This window comes from Hemitrygon akajei, chromosome 6 (assembly GCF_048418815.1).
Source record: "Hemitrygon akajei chromosome 6, sHemAka1.3, whole genome shotgun sequence".
Taxonomy (NCBI): Eukaryota; Metazoa; Chordata; class Chondrichthyes; order Myliobatiformes; family Dasyatidae; genus Hemitrygon; species Hemitrygon akajei.
Window position 1 is genome coordinate 186,879,437 of NC_133129.1, and position 12,277 is coordinate 186,891,713.

General features: G+C 50.1%; 1 protein-coding gene across 1 annotated transcript in view; it reads left to right on the forward strand.

Annotated features, from left to right (window-relative positions):
• The window catches only part of irf7 (interferon regulatory factor 7), a 79,741-nt gene extending 67,861 nt beyond the window's left edge, over positions 1-11,880 (forward strand). The window contains exons 9-10 of the mRNA XM_073049979.1: positions 7,702-7,814; positions 9,517-11,880. Coding sequence (XP_072906080.1) covers positions 7,702-7,814; positions 9,517-9,678 — 275 coding nt within the window. The 3' untranslated portion in view covers positions 9,679-11,880. The remainder of the gene's footprint in view (positions 1-7,701; positions 7,815-9,516) is intronic.
• The last annotated feature ends 397 nt before the right edge of the window (positions 11,881-12,277 follow it).

The window sequence follows — 12,277 nt, forward strand, 5'->3', positions numbered from 1 at the left end:
GTATAAGATATTTGAGGCCTAATTTGAAGTACAGGTGCGCCCCCACCCCCCCCCCCCACAAAGGGGTAAAGCTTTCCTGTGAAACTTTTCTTAAGCCGAAATGGCGTAAAGCGAAGAACCATTAACTTATATGGGAAACATTTTCGTAAAAGCGAAAATCCTCTTTGTAATGCGAAAACAGGTTACCAATATAGGTCTTTTGTAAAAGTGAAGTGGTGTAAAGCGGGGGACACCTGTATTGTGCTCGGCTTTGGTCACCTACCAAAGCCTACACGACGCCTACACAGAAAATTTATAAGGATGTTACTGGGTCTGGAGTAGCTGAGTTATAAGGAAAGATTGACTAGGTTAGGACTTTATATCTTAGAATGAAGAAGATTGAGAGGAAATTCGATGGAGGTATATAGAATTATGAGGGGTTAGATAGGATAAATACAAGCAGTTTTTTTCGACAGATAGGGTAGAACTACAGCCAGAGCTCATGGGTTAAGGAGGAAATGTGAGAAATTTAAGACCATAAGATAGAGGAGGAAAATTAGGCCATTTGGCCCATTGAGACTGCTCCACCATTTCATCATATTTGATCCAATTTTCCCCTCAGCCCCAATCTCCTGCTTTCGCTCTGTACCCTTTCATGACCTGACCAATAAAGAATCAATCAACCTTTGCCTTCAATATACATAAAGTCTTGGCCTCCACAGCTGCCTGTGGCCAAGAATTCCACAGATTCACCACTCTCTGGCTAAAGAGTTCCTCCTCGTCTCTTCCAAAAGGATACCCCTCTGTTATGAGGTTGTGTCCTCTGGTCTTAGGCTCTTCCACCATAGGAAACATTCTCTCCACATCCACTCTATCAAAGCCTTTCACCATTCGATAGGTTTCGATGAGGTCACCCCTCATTCTTCTGAATGCCAGTGAATACAGGCCCAGAGCCATCAAACACTCTTAATATGACAAGCCATTCAATTCTGGAATCATTTTCATGAACCTTCTTTGAAACATATCCAGTTTCAGCCCATCTTTTCTAAGATAAGGTGCCCAAAATTGCTCTCAGTACTCCAAGTGAGGCCTCACCAGTGCTTTATAAAGTCTCAACATTACATCCTTGCTTTTATATTCTAGTCCTCTTGAAATGAATGCTAACATTGCATTTACCTTCCACACCACAGACTCAACCTGCAAATTAACCTTTAGGGAATCCTGACAAGGACTCCCAAGTCCCTTTACACCTCAGTTTTTTGTGTTTTCTCTCCATTTAGAAAATAGTCAACCCTTTCATTTCTTCTCCCAAAGTGCGTGATCATGCATTTCCCCACATTGTATTCCATCTGCCACTTCTTTGCCCATTTTCCTAATCTAAGTCCATCTGTAGCCTCTTTACTTCCTCAAAATTACCTGCCCCTCCATCTGTCTTCATATCATCTGCAAACTTTGCAACAAAGCCTTCGATTCCATCATCCAAATCATTGACATATAATGTAAAAAGAATCAGTCCCAACACAGACCCCTGTGAAACACCACTAGTCACCAACAACCAACCAGAAAAGGCTCTCTTTATTCCCACTCTTTGCTTCCTGCACTGTTTTATCCATGTTAGAATCTTTCCTGTAATACCATGGGCTCATAGTTTGCGAAGCAGCCTTGTTTGGCACCTTGTCAAAAGCCTTCTGAAAGTTGAAGTATACAACATTAACCAATTCTTCTTTGTCTATCCTGCTTGTTACTTCTTCAAACAATTCCAACAGATTTGTCAGGTAAGATTTTCCCTAGAGGAAACCATGCAGACTATGGCCTATTTTATTACGTGCCTCCAACTACCTTGAGACCTCAACCTTAGTAGTGGAAAGATGTTGGAGTTGATCATTGAAGTCAGACTAACTGGTCTATAATTTTCCTTTCTTCTGCCTCTCTCCCTTCTTGAAGAGTGGAGTGACATTAGCAATTTTCCAGTCTTCCGGAACCATTCCAGAATCTTGTGATCATTACTAATTCCTCCATGATCTCTTCAGCCACCTCTTTCAGAACTGTAAGGTGTACACCATCTGGTTCAGGTGACTATATCTACCTTCTGTTAAGTATACATGACTAACACTCGTAAGAAACTGTTCTGAGAAAGTGTCCTGCCCCAGTTAAGCAGCATAGTGTTCCAAATGAATGAAGGGAATCCTAAGTATTTTCTCAATTAGTTCTTTAGGTGTTGTCCCAAATAAGCTGCTGCCTTAGTTAAACAGAATCCACTATATTTAATCTTTAAAAATAAGCCATGATTGAATGGTGGAGAGGACTTAATGGGCTGAGTGGCCTAACTGCTCCTCTGTTTTGCAGTCTGTTGTGGTGTCAGGATATTGGGAGTATGGGGTAGACTCGGGTACTGAGTGAGGTTGTGATGCCAGGATGTTGGGCGGATGGGGTAGACTCGGGTACTGAGTGAGGTTGTGATGCCAGGATGTTGGGCGGATGGGGTAGACTCGGGTACTGAGTGAGGTTGTGATGTCAGGATGTTGGGCGGATGGGGTAGACTCGGGTACTGAGTGAGGTTGTGATGCCAGGATGTTGGGCGGATGGGGTAGATTCGGGTACTGAGTGAGGTTGTGATGCCAGGATGTTGGGCGGATGGGGTAGACTCGGGTACTGAGTGAGGTTGTGATGCCAGGATGTTGGGCGGATGGGGTAGACTCGGGTACTGAGTGAGGTTGTGATGTCAGGATGTTGGGCGGATGGGGTAGACTCGGGTACTGAGTGAGGTTGTGATGTCAGGATGTTGGGCGGATGGGGTAGACTCGGGTACTGAGTGAGGTTGTGATGTCAGGATGTTGGGCGGATGGGGTAGACTCGGGTACTGAGTGAGGTTGTGATGTCAGGATGTTGGGAGTATGGGGTAGACTCGGGTACTGAGTGAGGTTGTGATGTCAGGATGTTGGGCGGATGGGGTAGACTCGGGTACTGAGTGAGGTTGTGATGCCAGGATGTTGGGCGGATGGGGTAGACTCGGGTACTGAGTGAGGTTGTGATGCCAGGATGTTGGGCGGATGGGGTAGACTCGGGTACTGAGTGAGGTTGTGATGCCAGGATGTTGGGCGGATGGGGTAGACTCGGGTACTGAGTGAGGTTGTGATGCCAGGATGTTGGGCGGATGGGGTAGACTCGGGTACTGAGTGAGGTTGTGATGTCAGGATGTTGGGAGTATGGGGTAGACTCGGGTACTGAGTGAGGTTGTGATGTCAGGATGTTGGGCGGATGGGGTAGACTCGGGTACTGAGTGAGGTTGTGATGCCAGGATGTTGGGCGGATGGGGTAGACTCGGGTACTGAGTGAGGTTGTGATGCCAGGATGTTGGGCGGATGGGGTAGACTCGGGTACTGAGTGAGGTTGTGATGTCAGGATGTTGGGCGGATGGGGTAGACTCGGGTACTGAGTGAGGTTGTGATGTCAGGATGTTGGGCGGATGGGGTAGACTCGGGTACTGAGTGAGGTTGTGATGTCAGGATGTTGGGTGGATGGGGTAGACTCGGGTACTGAGTGAGGTTGTGATGTCAGGATGTTGGGCGGATGGGGTAGACTCGGGTACTGAGTGAGGTTGTGATGTCAGGATGTTGGGCAGATGGGGTAGACTCGGGTACTGAGTGAGGTTGTGATGCCAGGATGTTGGGCGGATGGGGTAGACTCGGGTACTGAGTGAGGTTGTGATGCCAGGATGTTGGGCGGATGGGGTAGACTCGGGTACTGAGTGAGGTTGTGATGCCAGGATGTTGGGCGGATGGGGTAGACTCGGGTACTGAGTGAGGTTGTGATGCCAGGATGTTGGGCGGATGGGGTAGACTCGGGTACTGAGTGAGGTTGTGATGTCAGGATGTTGGGCGGATGGGGTAGACTCGGGTACTGAGTGAGGTTGTGATGTCAGGATGTTGGGCGGATGGGGTAGACTCGGGTACTGAGTGAGGTTGTGATGTCAGGATGTTGGGCGGATGGGGTAGACTCGGGTATTGAGTGAGGTTGTGATGTCAGGATGTTGGGCGGATGGGGTAGACTCGGGTACTGAGTGAGGTTGTGATGTCAGGATGTTGGGAGTATGGGGTAGACTCGGGTACTGAGTGAGGTTGTGATGCCAGGATGTTGGGAGTATGGGGTAGACTCGGGTACTGAGTGAGGTTGTGATGTCAGGATGTTGGGAGTATGGGGTAGACTCGGGTACTGAGTGAGGTTGTGATGCCAGGATGTTGGGCGGATGGGGTAGACTCGGGTACTGAGTGAGGTTGTGATGTCAGGATGTTGGGCGGATGGGGTAGACTCGGGTATTGAGTGAGGTTGTGATGTCAGGATGTTGGGCGGATGGGGTAGACTCGGGTATTGAGTGAGGTTGTGATGTCAGGATGTTGGGAGTATGGGGTAGACTCGGGTATTGAGTGAGGTTGTGATGTCAGGATGTTGGGAGTATGGGGTAGACTCGGGTATTGAGTGAGGTTGTGATGTCAGGATGTTGGGCGGATGGGGTAGACTCGGGTATTGAGTGAGGTTGTGATGTCAGGATGTTGGGCGGATGGGGTAGACTCGGGTATTGAGTGAGGTTGTGATGCCAGGATGTTGGGCGGATGGGGTAGACTCGGGTATTGAGTGAGGTTGTGATGCCAGGATGTTGGGTGGATGGGGTAGACTCGGGTACTGAGTGAGGTTGTGATGCCAGGATGTTGGGCGGATGGGGTAGATTCGGGTACTGAGTGAGGTTGTGATGCCAGGATGTTGGGCGGATGGGGTAGACTCGGGTACTGAGTGAGGTTGTGATGCCAGGATGTTGGGCGGATGGGGTAGATTCGGGTACTGAGTGAGGTTGTGATGCCAGGATGTTGGGTGTATGGGGTAGACTCGGGTACTGAGTGAGGTTGTGATGCCAGGATGTTGGGTGGATGGGGTAGACTCGGGTACTGAGTGAGGTTGTGATGTCAGGATGTTGGGCGGATGGGGTAGACTGGGGTACTGAGTGAGGTTGTGATGCCAGGATGTTGGGCGGATGGGGTAGATTCGGGTACTGAGTGAGGTTGTGATGCCAGGATGTTGGGTGTATGGGGTAGACTCGGGTACTGAGTGAGGTTGTGATGCCAGGATGTTGGGAGTATGGGGTAGACTCGGGTACTGAGTGAGGTTGTGATGTCAGGATGTTGGGCGGATGGGGTAGACTGGGGTACTGAGTGAGGTTGTGATGTCAGGATGTTGGGTGGATGGGGTAGACTCGGGTACTGAGTGAGGTTGTGATGTCAGGATGTTGGGCGGATGGGGTAGACTGGGGTACTGAGTGAGGTTGTGATGTCAGGATGTTGGGAGTATGGGGTAGACTCGGGTACTGAGTGAGGTTGTGATGTCAGGATATTGGGCGGATGGGGTAGACTCGGGTACTGAGTGAGGTTGTGATGTCAGGATATTGGGCGGATGGGGTAGACTCGGGTACTGAGTGAGGTTGTGATGTCAGGATGTTGGGCGGATGGGGTAGACTCGGGTACTGAGTGAGGTTGTGATGTCAGGATGTTGGGCGGATGGGGTAGACTCGGGTACTGAGTGAGGTTGTGATGTCAGGATGTTGGGCGGATGGGGTAGACTCGGGTACTGAGTGAGGTTGTGATGTCAGGATGTTGGGTGGATGGGGTAGACTCGGGTACTGAGTGAGGTTGTGATGCCAGGATGTTGGGCGGATGGGGTAAACTCGGGTACTGAGTGAGGTTGTGATGTCAGGATGTTGGGTGGATGGGGTAGACTCAGGTACTGAGTGAGGTTGTGATGTCAGGATGTTGGGCGGATGGGGTAGACTCGGGTACTGAGTGAGGTTGTGATGTCAGGATGTTGGGTGGATGGGGTAGACTCAGGTACTGAGTGAGGTTGTGATGTCAGGATGTTGGGCGGATGGGGTAGACTCGGGTACTGAGTGAGGTTGTGATGTCAGGATGTTGGGCGGATGGGGTAGACTCGGGTACTGAGTGAGGTTGTGATGTCAGGATGTTGGGTGGATGGGGTAGACTCGGGTACTGAGTGAGGTTGTGATGCCAGGATGTTGGGAGTATGGGGTAGACTCGGGTACTGAGTGAGGTTGTGATGTCAGGATGTTGGGTGGATGGGGTAGACTCGGGTACTGAGTGAGGTTGTGATGTCAGGATGTTGGGCGGATGGGGTAGACTCGGGTACTGAGTGAGGTTGTGATGCCAGGATGTTGGGCGGATGGGGTAGACTCGGGTACTGAGTGAGGTTGTGATGCCAGGATGTTGGGAGTATGGGGTAGACTCGGGTATTGAGTGAGGTTGTGATGTCAGGATGTTGGGCGGATGGGGTAGACTCGGGTATTGAGTGAGGTTGTGATGCCAGGATGTTGGGTGGATGGGGTAGACTCGGGTATTGAGTGAGGTTGTGATGCCAGGATGTTGGGAGTATGGGGTAGACTCGGGTACTGAGTGAGGTTGTGATGCCAGGATGTTGGGCGGATGGGGTAGACTCGGGTACTGAGTGAGGTTGTGATGCCAGGATGTTGGGCGGATGGGGTAGACTCGGGTACTGAGTGAGGTTGTGATGTCAGGATGTTGGGCGGATGGGGTAGACTCGGGTACTGAGTGAGGTTGTGATGTCAGGATGTTGGGTGTATGGGGTAGACTCGGGTATTGAGTGAGGTTGTGATGCCAGGATGTTGGGAGTATGGGGTAGACTCGGGTACTGAGTGAGGTTGTGATGTCAGGATGTTGGGTGTATGGGGTAGACTCGGGTATTGAGTGAGGTTGTGATGTCAGGATGTTGGGTGTATGGGGTAGACTCGGGTATTGAGTGAGGTTGTGATGTCAGGATGTTGGGTGTATGGGGTAGACTCGGGTACTGAGTGAGGTTGTGATGTCAGGATGTTGGGAGTATGGGGTAGACTCGGGTACTGAGTGAGGTTGTGATGCCAGGATGTTGGGCGGATGGGGTAGACTCGGGTACTGAGTGAGGTTGTGATGTCAGGATGTTGGGCGGATGGGGTAGACTCGGGTACTGAGTGAGGTTGTGATGTCAGGATGTTGGGTGGATGGGGTAGACTCAGGTACTGAGTGAGGTTGTGATGTCAGGATGTTGGGCGGATGGGGTAGACTCGGGTACTGAGTGAGGTTGTGATGTCAGGATATTGGGCGGATGGGGTAGACTCGGGTACTGAGTGAGGTTGTGATGTCAGGATGTTGGGTGTATGGGGTAGACTCGGGTACTGAGTGAGGTTGTGATGCCAGGATGTTGGGCGGATGGGGTAGACTCGGGTACTGAGTGAGGTTGTGATGTCAGGATGTTGGGCGGATGGGGTAGACTCGGGTACTGAGTGAGGTTGTGATGTCAGGATGTTGGGCGGATGGGGTAGACTCGGGTACTGAGTGAGGTTGTGATGCCAGGATGTTGGGCGGATGGGGTAGACTCGGGTACTGAGTGAGGTTGTGATGCCAGGATGTTGGGCGGATGGGGTAGACTCGGGTACTGAGTGAGGTTGTGATGTCAGGATGTTGGGAGTATGGGGTAGACTCGGGTACTGAGTGAGGTTGTGATGTCAGGATGTTGGGCGGATGGGGTAGACTCGGGTATTGAGTGAGGTTGTGATGTCAGGATGTTGGGCGGATGGGGTAGACTCGGGTACTGAGTGAGGTTGTGATGCCAGGATGTTGGGCGGATGGGGTAGACTGGGGTACTGATCGAGGTTGCTTCTCGTTGCAGGCATAGTTCAGTTTACGGAGCATAGAGTCAGGGCACCGCCATGTGCTATCTTCCTGTGCTTTGGTCAACACTTCGCCGGGAGTGAGCAAAGCAAGAAGCTCATTCTGGTCAAGGTAAGGATGATTTTCACCTATCCATCGGGGATTCCTTGCATAAATCACCAATGAAAGGCTTTGGAATTATAAAATTTACACAGAGCAGCTGGGGAATAATGGATTTGGGATAGGAGGAGTCTTAGAAACACAGAAACGTAGAAAACTACAGCACAATACCGGCCCTTCGGTCCACAAAGTTGTGTCGAACTTGTCCCTACCTTAGAAATTACTAGGCTTACCTATAGCCCTCTATTTTACTAAGCTCCATGTACCTATCCAAAAGCCTCTTAAAAGACCTTATCGTATCCGCCTTCACCACCGTTGCTGGCAGCCCATTCCACGCACTCACCACTCTCTGAGTAAAAAAAACTTACCCTGACATCTCCTCTGTACCTACTCCCCAGCACCTTAAACCTGTGTCCTCTTGTAGCAACTATTTCAGCCCTGGGAAAAAGCCTATGACTATCCACATGATCAATGCTTATCATCATCTTATACACCTCTATCAGGTCACCTCTCATCTTTCTTCGCTCCAAGGAGAAGAGGCCGAGTTCACTCAACCTGTTTTCATAAGGCATGCTCCCCAATCCAGGCAACATCCTTGTAAATCTCCTCTGCACCCTTTCTAAGGCTTCCACATCCTCCCTGTAGTGAGGCGACCAGAACTCAGCATAGTACTCCAAGGGGGGTCTCACTAGGGACCTGTATAGCTGCAACATTACCTCTCGGCTCCTAAATTCAATTCCACGATTGATGAAGGCCAATACACCGTATGCCTTCTTAACCACAGAGTCAACCTGCACAGCACATAAGCATGGTAAGGAGCTTTAAAGGCATCGGTCAGCATATTGAGAGTGGCTTTGGCCTCTTTATCTAAGAAAAGATGTGCTGCCATTGGAGACAGACCAGAGGGGATTCGCAAGAATGATTCCAGGAATGAAAGAGTTAACATAATTCTAGGCCTGTACTTGCTGGAGTATAGAAAAATGAGGGAGGTTTCAATGAGATCCCATTGAAAATTGAAAGTCCTTGATAGAGTGGATAGGAGCAGAATAAGCTCATCAGGTCTGTTCCTCCATTCCATCATGGCTGATTTATTATCCTGCTCAATCCCATTCTGAAGTGTTGCATAATCAAGAACCTATCTGCCTCCACTTTTAAATGGACCCAATGACTTGCTCTCCACAGCCATCTGTGGCCACGAATTCCACAGATTCTCCACCCTCAAGCTGAAGAAATGGATGTCCCTTATTCTGAGGCTGTGCCCTCTGGTCTTAGACTCTCCCACTCTCGGAAACATCCACTCAATCTAGGCCCCTCAATGCTCAATAGGTTTCAGTGAGGTTTCCCTCCTCGTTCTTCTGAACTCCAGCAGGTACAGGCACAGAACTATTAAACGTTCCTCCTACAACCATTTCCTCTGGCAGCTCATTCCATGTACACTCCATCCTCTGGAACCTAGAACACTACAGGCCCTTCGGCCCACAATACTGTGCCAATCTTTTAATCTACCCTGAGATCGATCTGATCCTCCTCTCCTACATTACCTTCCATTTATCTCATCCATGTGCCTATCCAGGAGTCTCTTAAATGTCCCTAATGTATCTGCCTTTGGCACTCACCAATCTGCCCACAGCAATGCCTGGAGTTGGGGTGGGGTGTTGAGTGTGGGAGAACAACGGTGCCTGATCTTCCCTTTTGGCTGTTGTTGAACTGACAGGTGATCCCCAAAGTTTGTGAGTTCCTCACTGAGATTGCTCACCAAGGCGGCGCCTCGTCACTGAACAGCGAGAATGTCAGCTTGCAGATCTCTAACACAACATCGGTGGACAGCCTGTACGCCCTGCTCCAGGAGATTGAAGACATGGAGGTGGACCTGTAATCAAGTTTAGAACCTGCCTCAGCACTGAGCCTGGGGCCACCATTTTGTTACTGGTTCAGCGCCGGCCTCTGCTGTCCGCCAGCCGCCTTTGACTCTTGGGCAGGCCGGGATGTGAGGGAGCTCTGCCTGATCTACGTTCTGGAGGGTCAGCTCCCGAACCCCCCCAGTCCCCTGTGGACTCCCTGCAACCCCTGGGCAGGCCGGGATGTGAGGGAGCTCTGGCTGATCTACGTTCTGGAGGGTCAGCTCCCGAACCCCCCCCCCCCCCCAGTCCCCTGTGGACTCCCTGCAACCCCTGGGCAGGCAGGCAGGTGTGTGAGGGAGCTCTGCGTTCTGCTGAACCTCTGTGTCTGCCCCACAGCTCCCTAGGGACCCTTGCAACCCTCGGGCAGTCGGCCTGCGCACGGTCCCCTCCCACTGCTGTGGCAGTGCTGTTCTCCGGTGAGCTGTACGGATCATTCAGATGGTAAGAAGGGCCGTCTCGATCCTCGCTTTGGCCTGAGCTTGTCCAGCTGTGCCACTTTGCCGACTGTGGTGCAGACATTTTGCAGGAGACCAGCTTCATCTCATGTCTGTCTCTCCCGTGGATGCTCTGGGCGAGACCTGGAGCCTGGTGTGAGTTGATTGTCCACCAAGACCTACAGAGATGGAAGTGGACACCTCGGTTCCCATTCCACCACTTTTCAAAACATTTATTAAAACCCAGGAAGCAAAGTTTCCAGCATCTCTTTAATTCAACCATCTGGTTTAAGGCACTGAGCCTGCCTCTGTGACAGAGGGGAAGGGGGGAGATGAGCACGTTATGGAGACAAGGGATTTGTTAGACGAGCGGACAGGAGGTTCTGTGGGTGAGAACAAGATTCCCGGATGGTATGTTGTCTCCTGGGTCAGGGCCCAGGATATCTCGGATCGAGTCCTCAGTATTTTAAAATAGGAGGGTGAACAGCCGAGGATGTGGTCCATGTAGGTACCAAAGAAATGGGTAGAAGAGTGACGAGGTTCTGCTTAGGAGTTAGGTGCTAAATTAAAGGACAGGACCTCCAGGGTTGTGATCTCAGGATTGCTACACATGCCATGTACTGGTGAGGCCAGATCTGGGAAGATTATACAGTTTAACACGACTCTAGGGAGATGGTGTAGGAGGGAGGGTGTAAGATTTTTGGATCATTGTGCTCTCTTGCAGGGAAGGTGAGACCTGTACACAAGGGATGGTTTAACCCTGAACTGAAAGGGGACTGATAACCTAGCAGGAAGGTTTCCTAATGCTGCATGGTAGGGTTTAACCTAGAGTTGCAGGGGGATGGGAACCAGAGTGCCAGAACAGATAGTGGAGAGGTTGAGAAGACAGATTTGGTAAGACCGCAGACAAAGTCAGGAATTAAAACGTTAAGCCTGGTGCGACCAGTGTCCTGAGCTGTGCGTATTTCAATTTGAGGAGTATTTTAGGAAAGGCGAGTGAGCTCGGGGCGTGGATCGACATCTGGAATTATGACATTGTAGCTATTAGTAAGACTTGGTTGTAGGAGGGGCAGGACTGGCAGCTCAATAATCCACAGGATCCATTGTTTTAGACGTGACAGAGCAGGAGGGATTAAAGGAGGAGGGGTGGTGTCACGGCAGTGTCCCATTGGGACAGACTGGAGAGGTATTATGGGTGGAACTGAGAAATAAGAAAGGTAGGACCATGTTAATGGGTTATATGACAGACCACACAACAGTCCTAGGGATTTAGAGGAACAAGTTTGTAGAGAGATCACAGACTGTTGCAAGAAACATAAGGTTGTTATGGTAGGTGATTTTTAACTTTTCACATACTGACTGGGAATCTCGTACTGTATGTAATGCCCTGGTAAAGGTTTCACTGCTAATTATTGTTAGAGATGAGGCTGCTTTGGAATGTGGGCCATCCAATCAGAAGAGAAAGCTGGGGAGCAGGTTTTTTTGCCTAACACTGGTGGGAGTCTTGATCTTTGTTCTGCGAGAGATGAGAGAACCAGTCGTAAGATTCGATCCGGAGGGGACTGTGATTCGATTGATCCAAGGTGCGGGAGTCTGCTGGGGATCGGTCTATATGATTTCTGGAAGATTTGAGGTCCAACCTGTGCACATTTGACTGTTTAATTATAATGTCCTTTTTTGTTTTTTTTTCTTTTCTCTATTATTTGGTTAAGTTAATATTCATAAATATATTTCCTTTACTTATGTGTGGTGTGCAGTCTGTTATTTCCTGCGACTAGCTGTAACAGGGCAGCAAATCACGCAGACCGGGATATGCCATTCTCACGGATTCGGTGGGACTGGAGTGTGTATGAGCGAAACACGCGAGGCTGGTGAAAGGTGGGTTTCTCGGCGCTGAGTTGGGAGACTGCCAGCAAGGGCTAACGAGTCGTGTCCTGAGACAGCTTGGGAGAAAGGGAGTTTCATGTAAAAGGACTAGATGGGAGAGAGTTTGTCAAAAGTGTTTAGGAAAGTTTCCTTCGTCAGTATATGGAAGTCCCAATGAGAGAGCATGCAATACTGGATCTGCTGTTAGGAAATGAGACAGGGCAGGTGGCAGCAGTGTGTGTAGGGAAACGTTTTGCATTTAGTGACCACAATG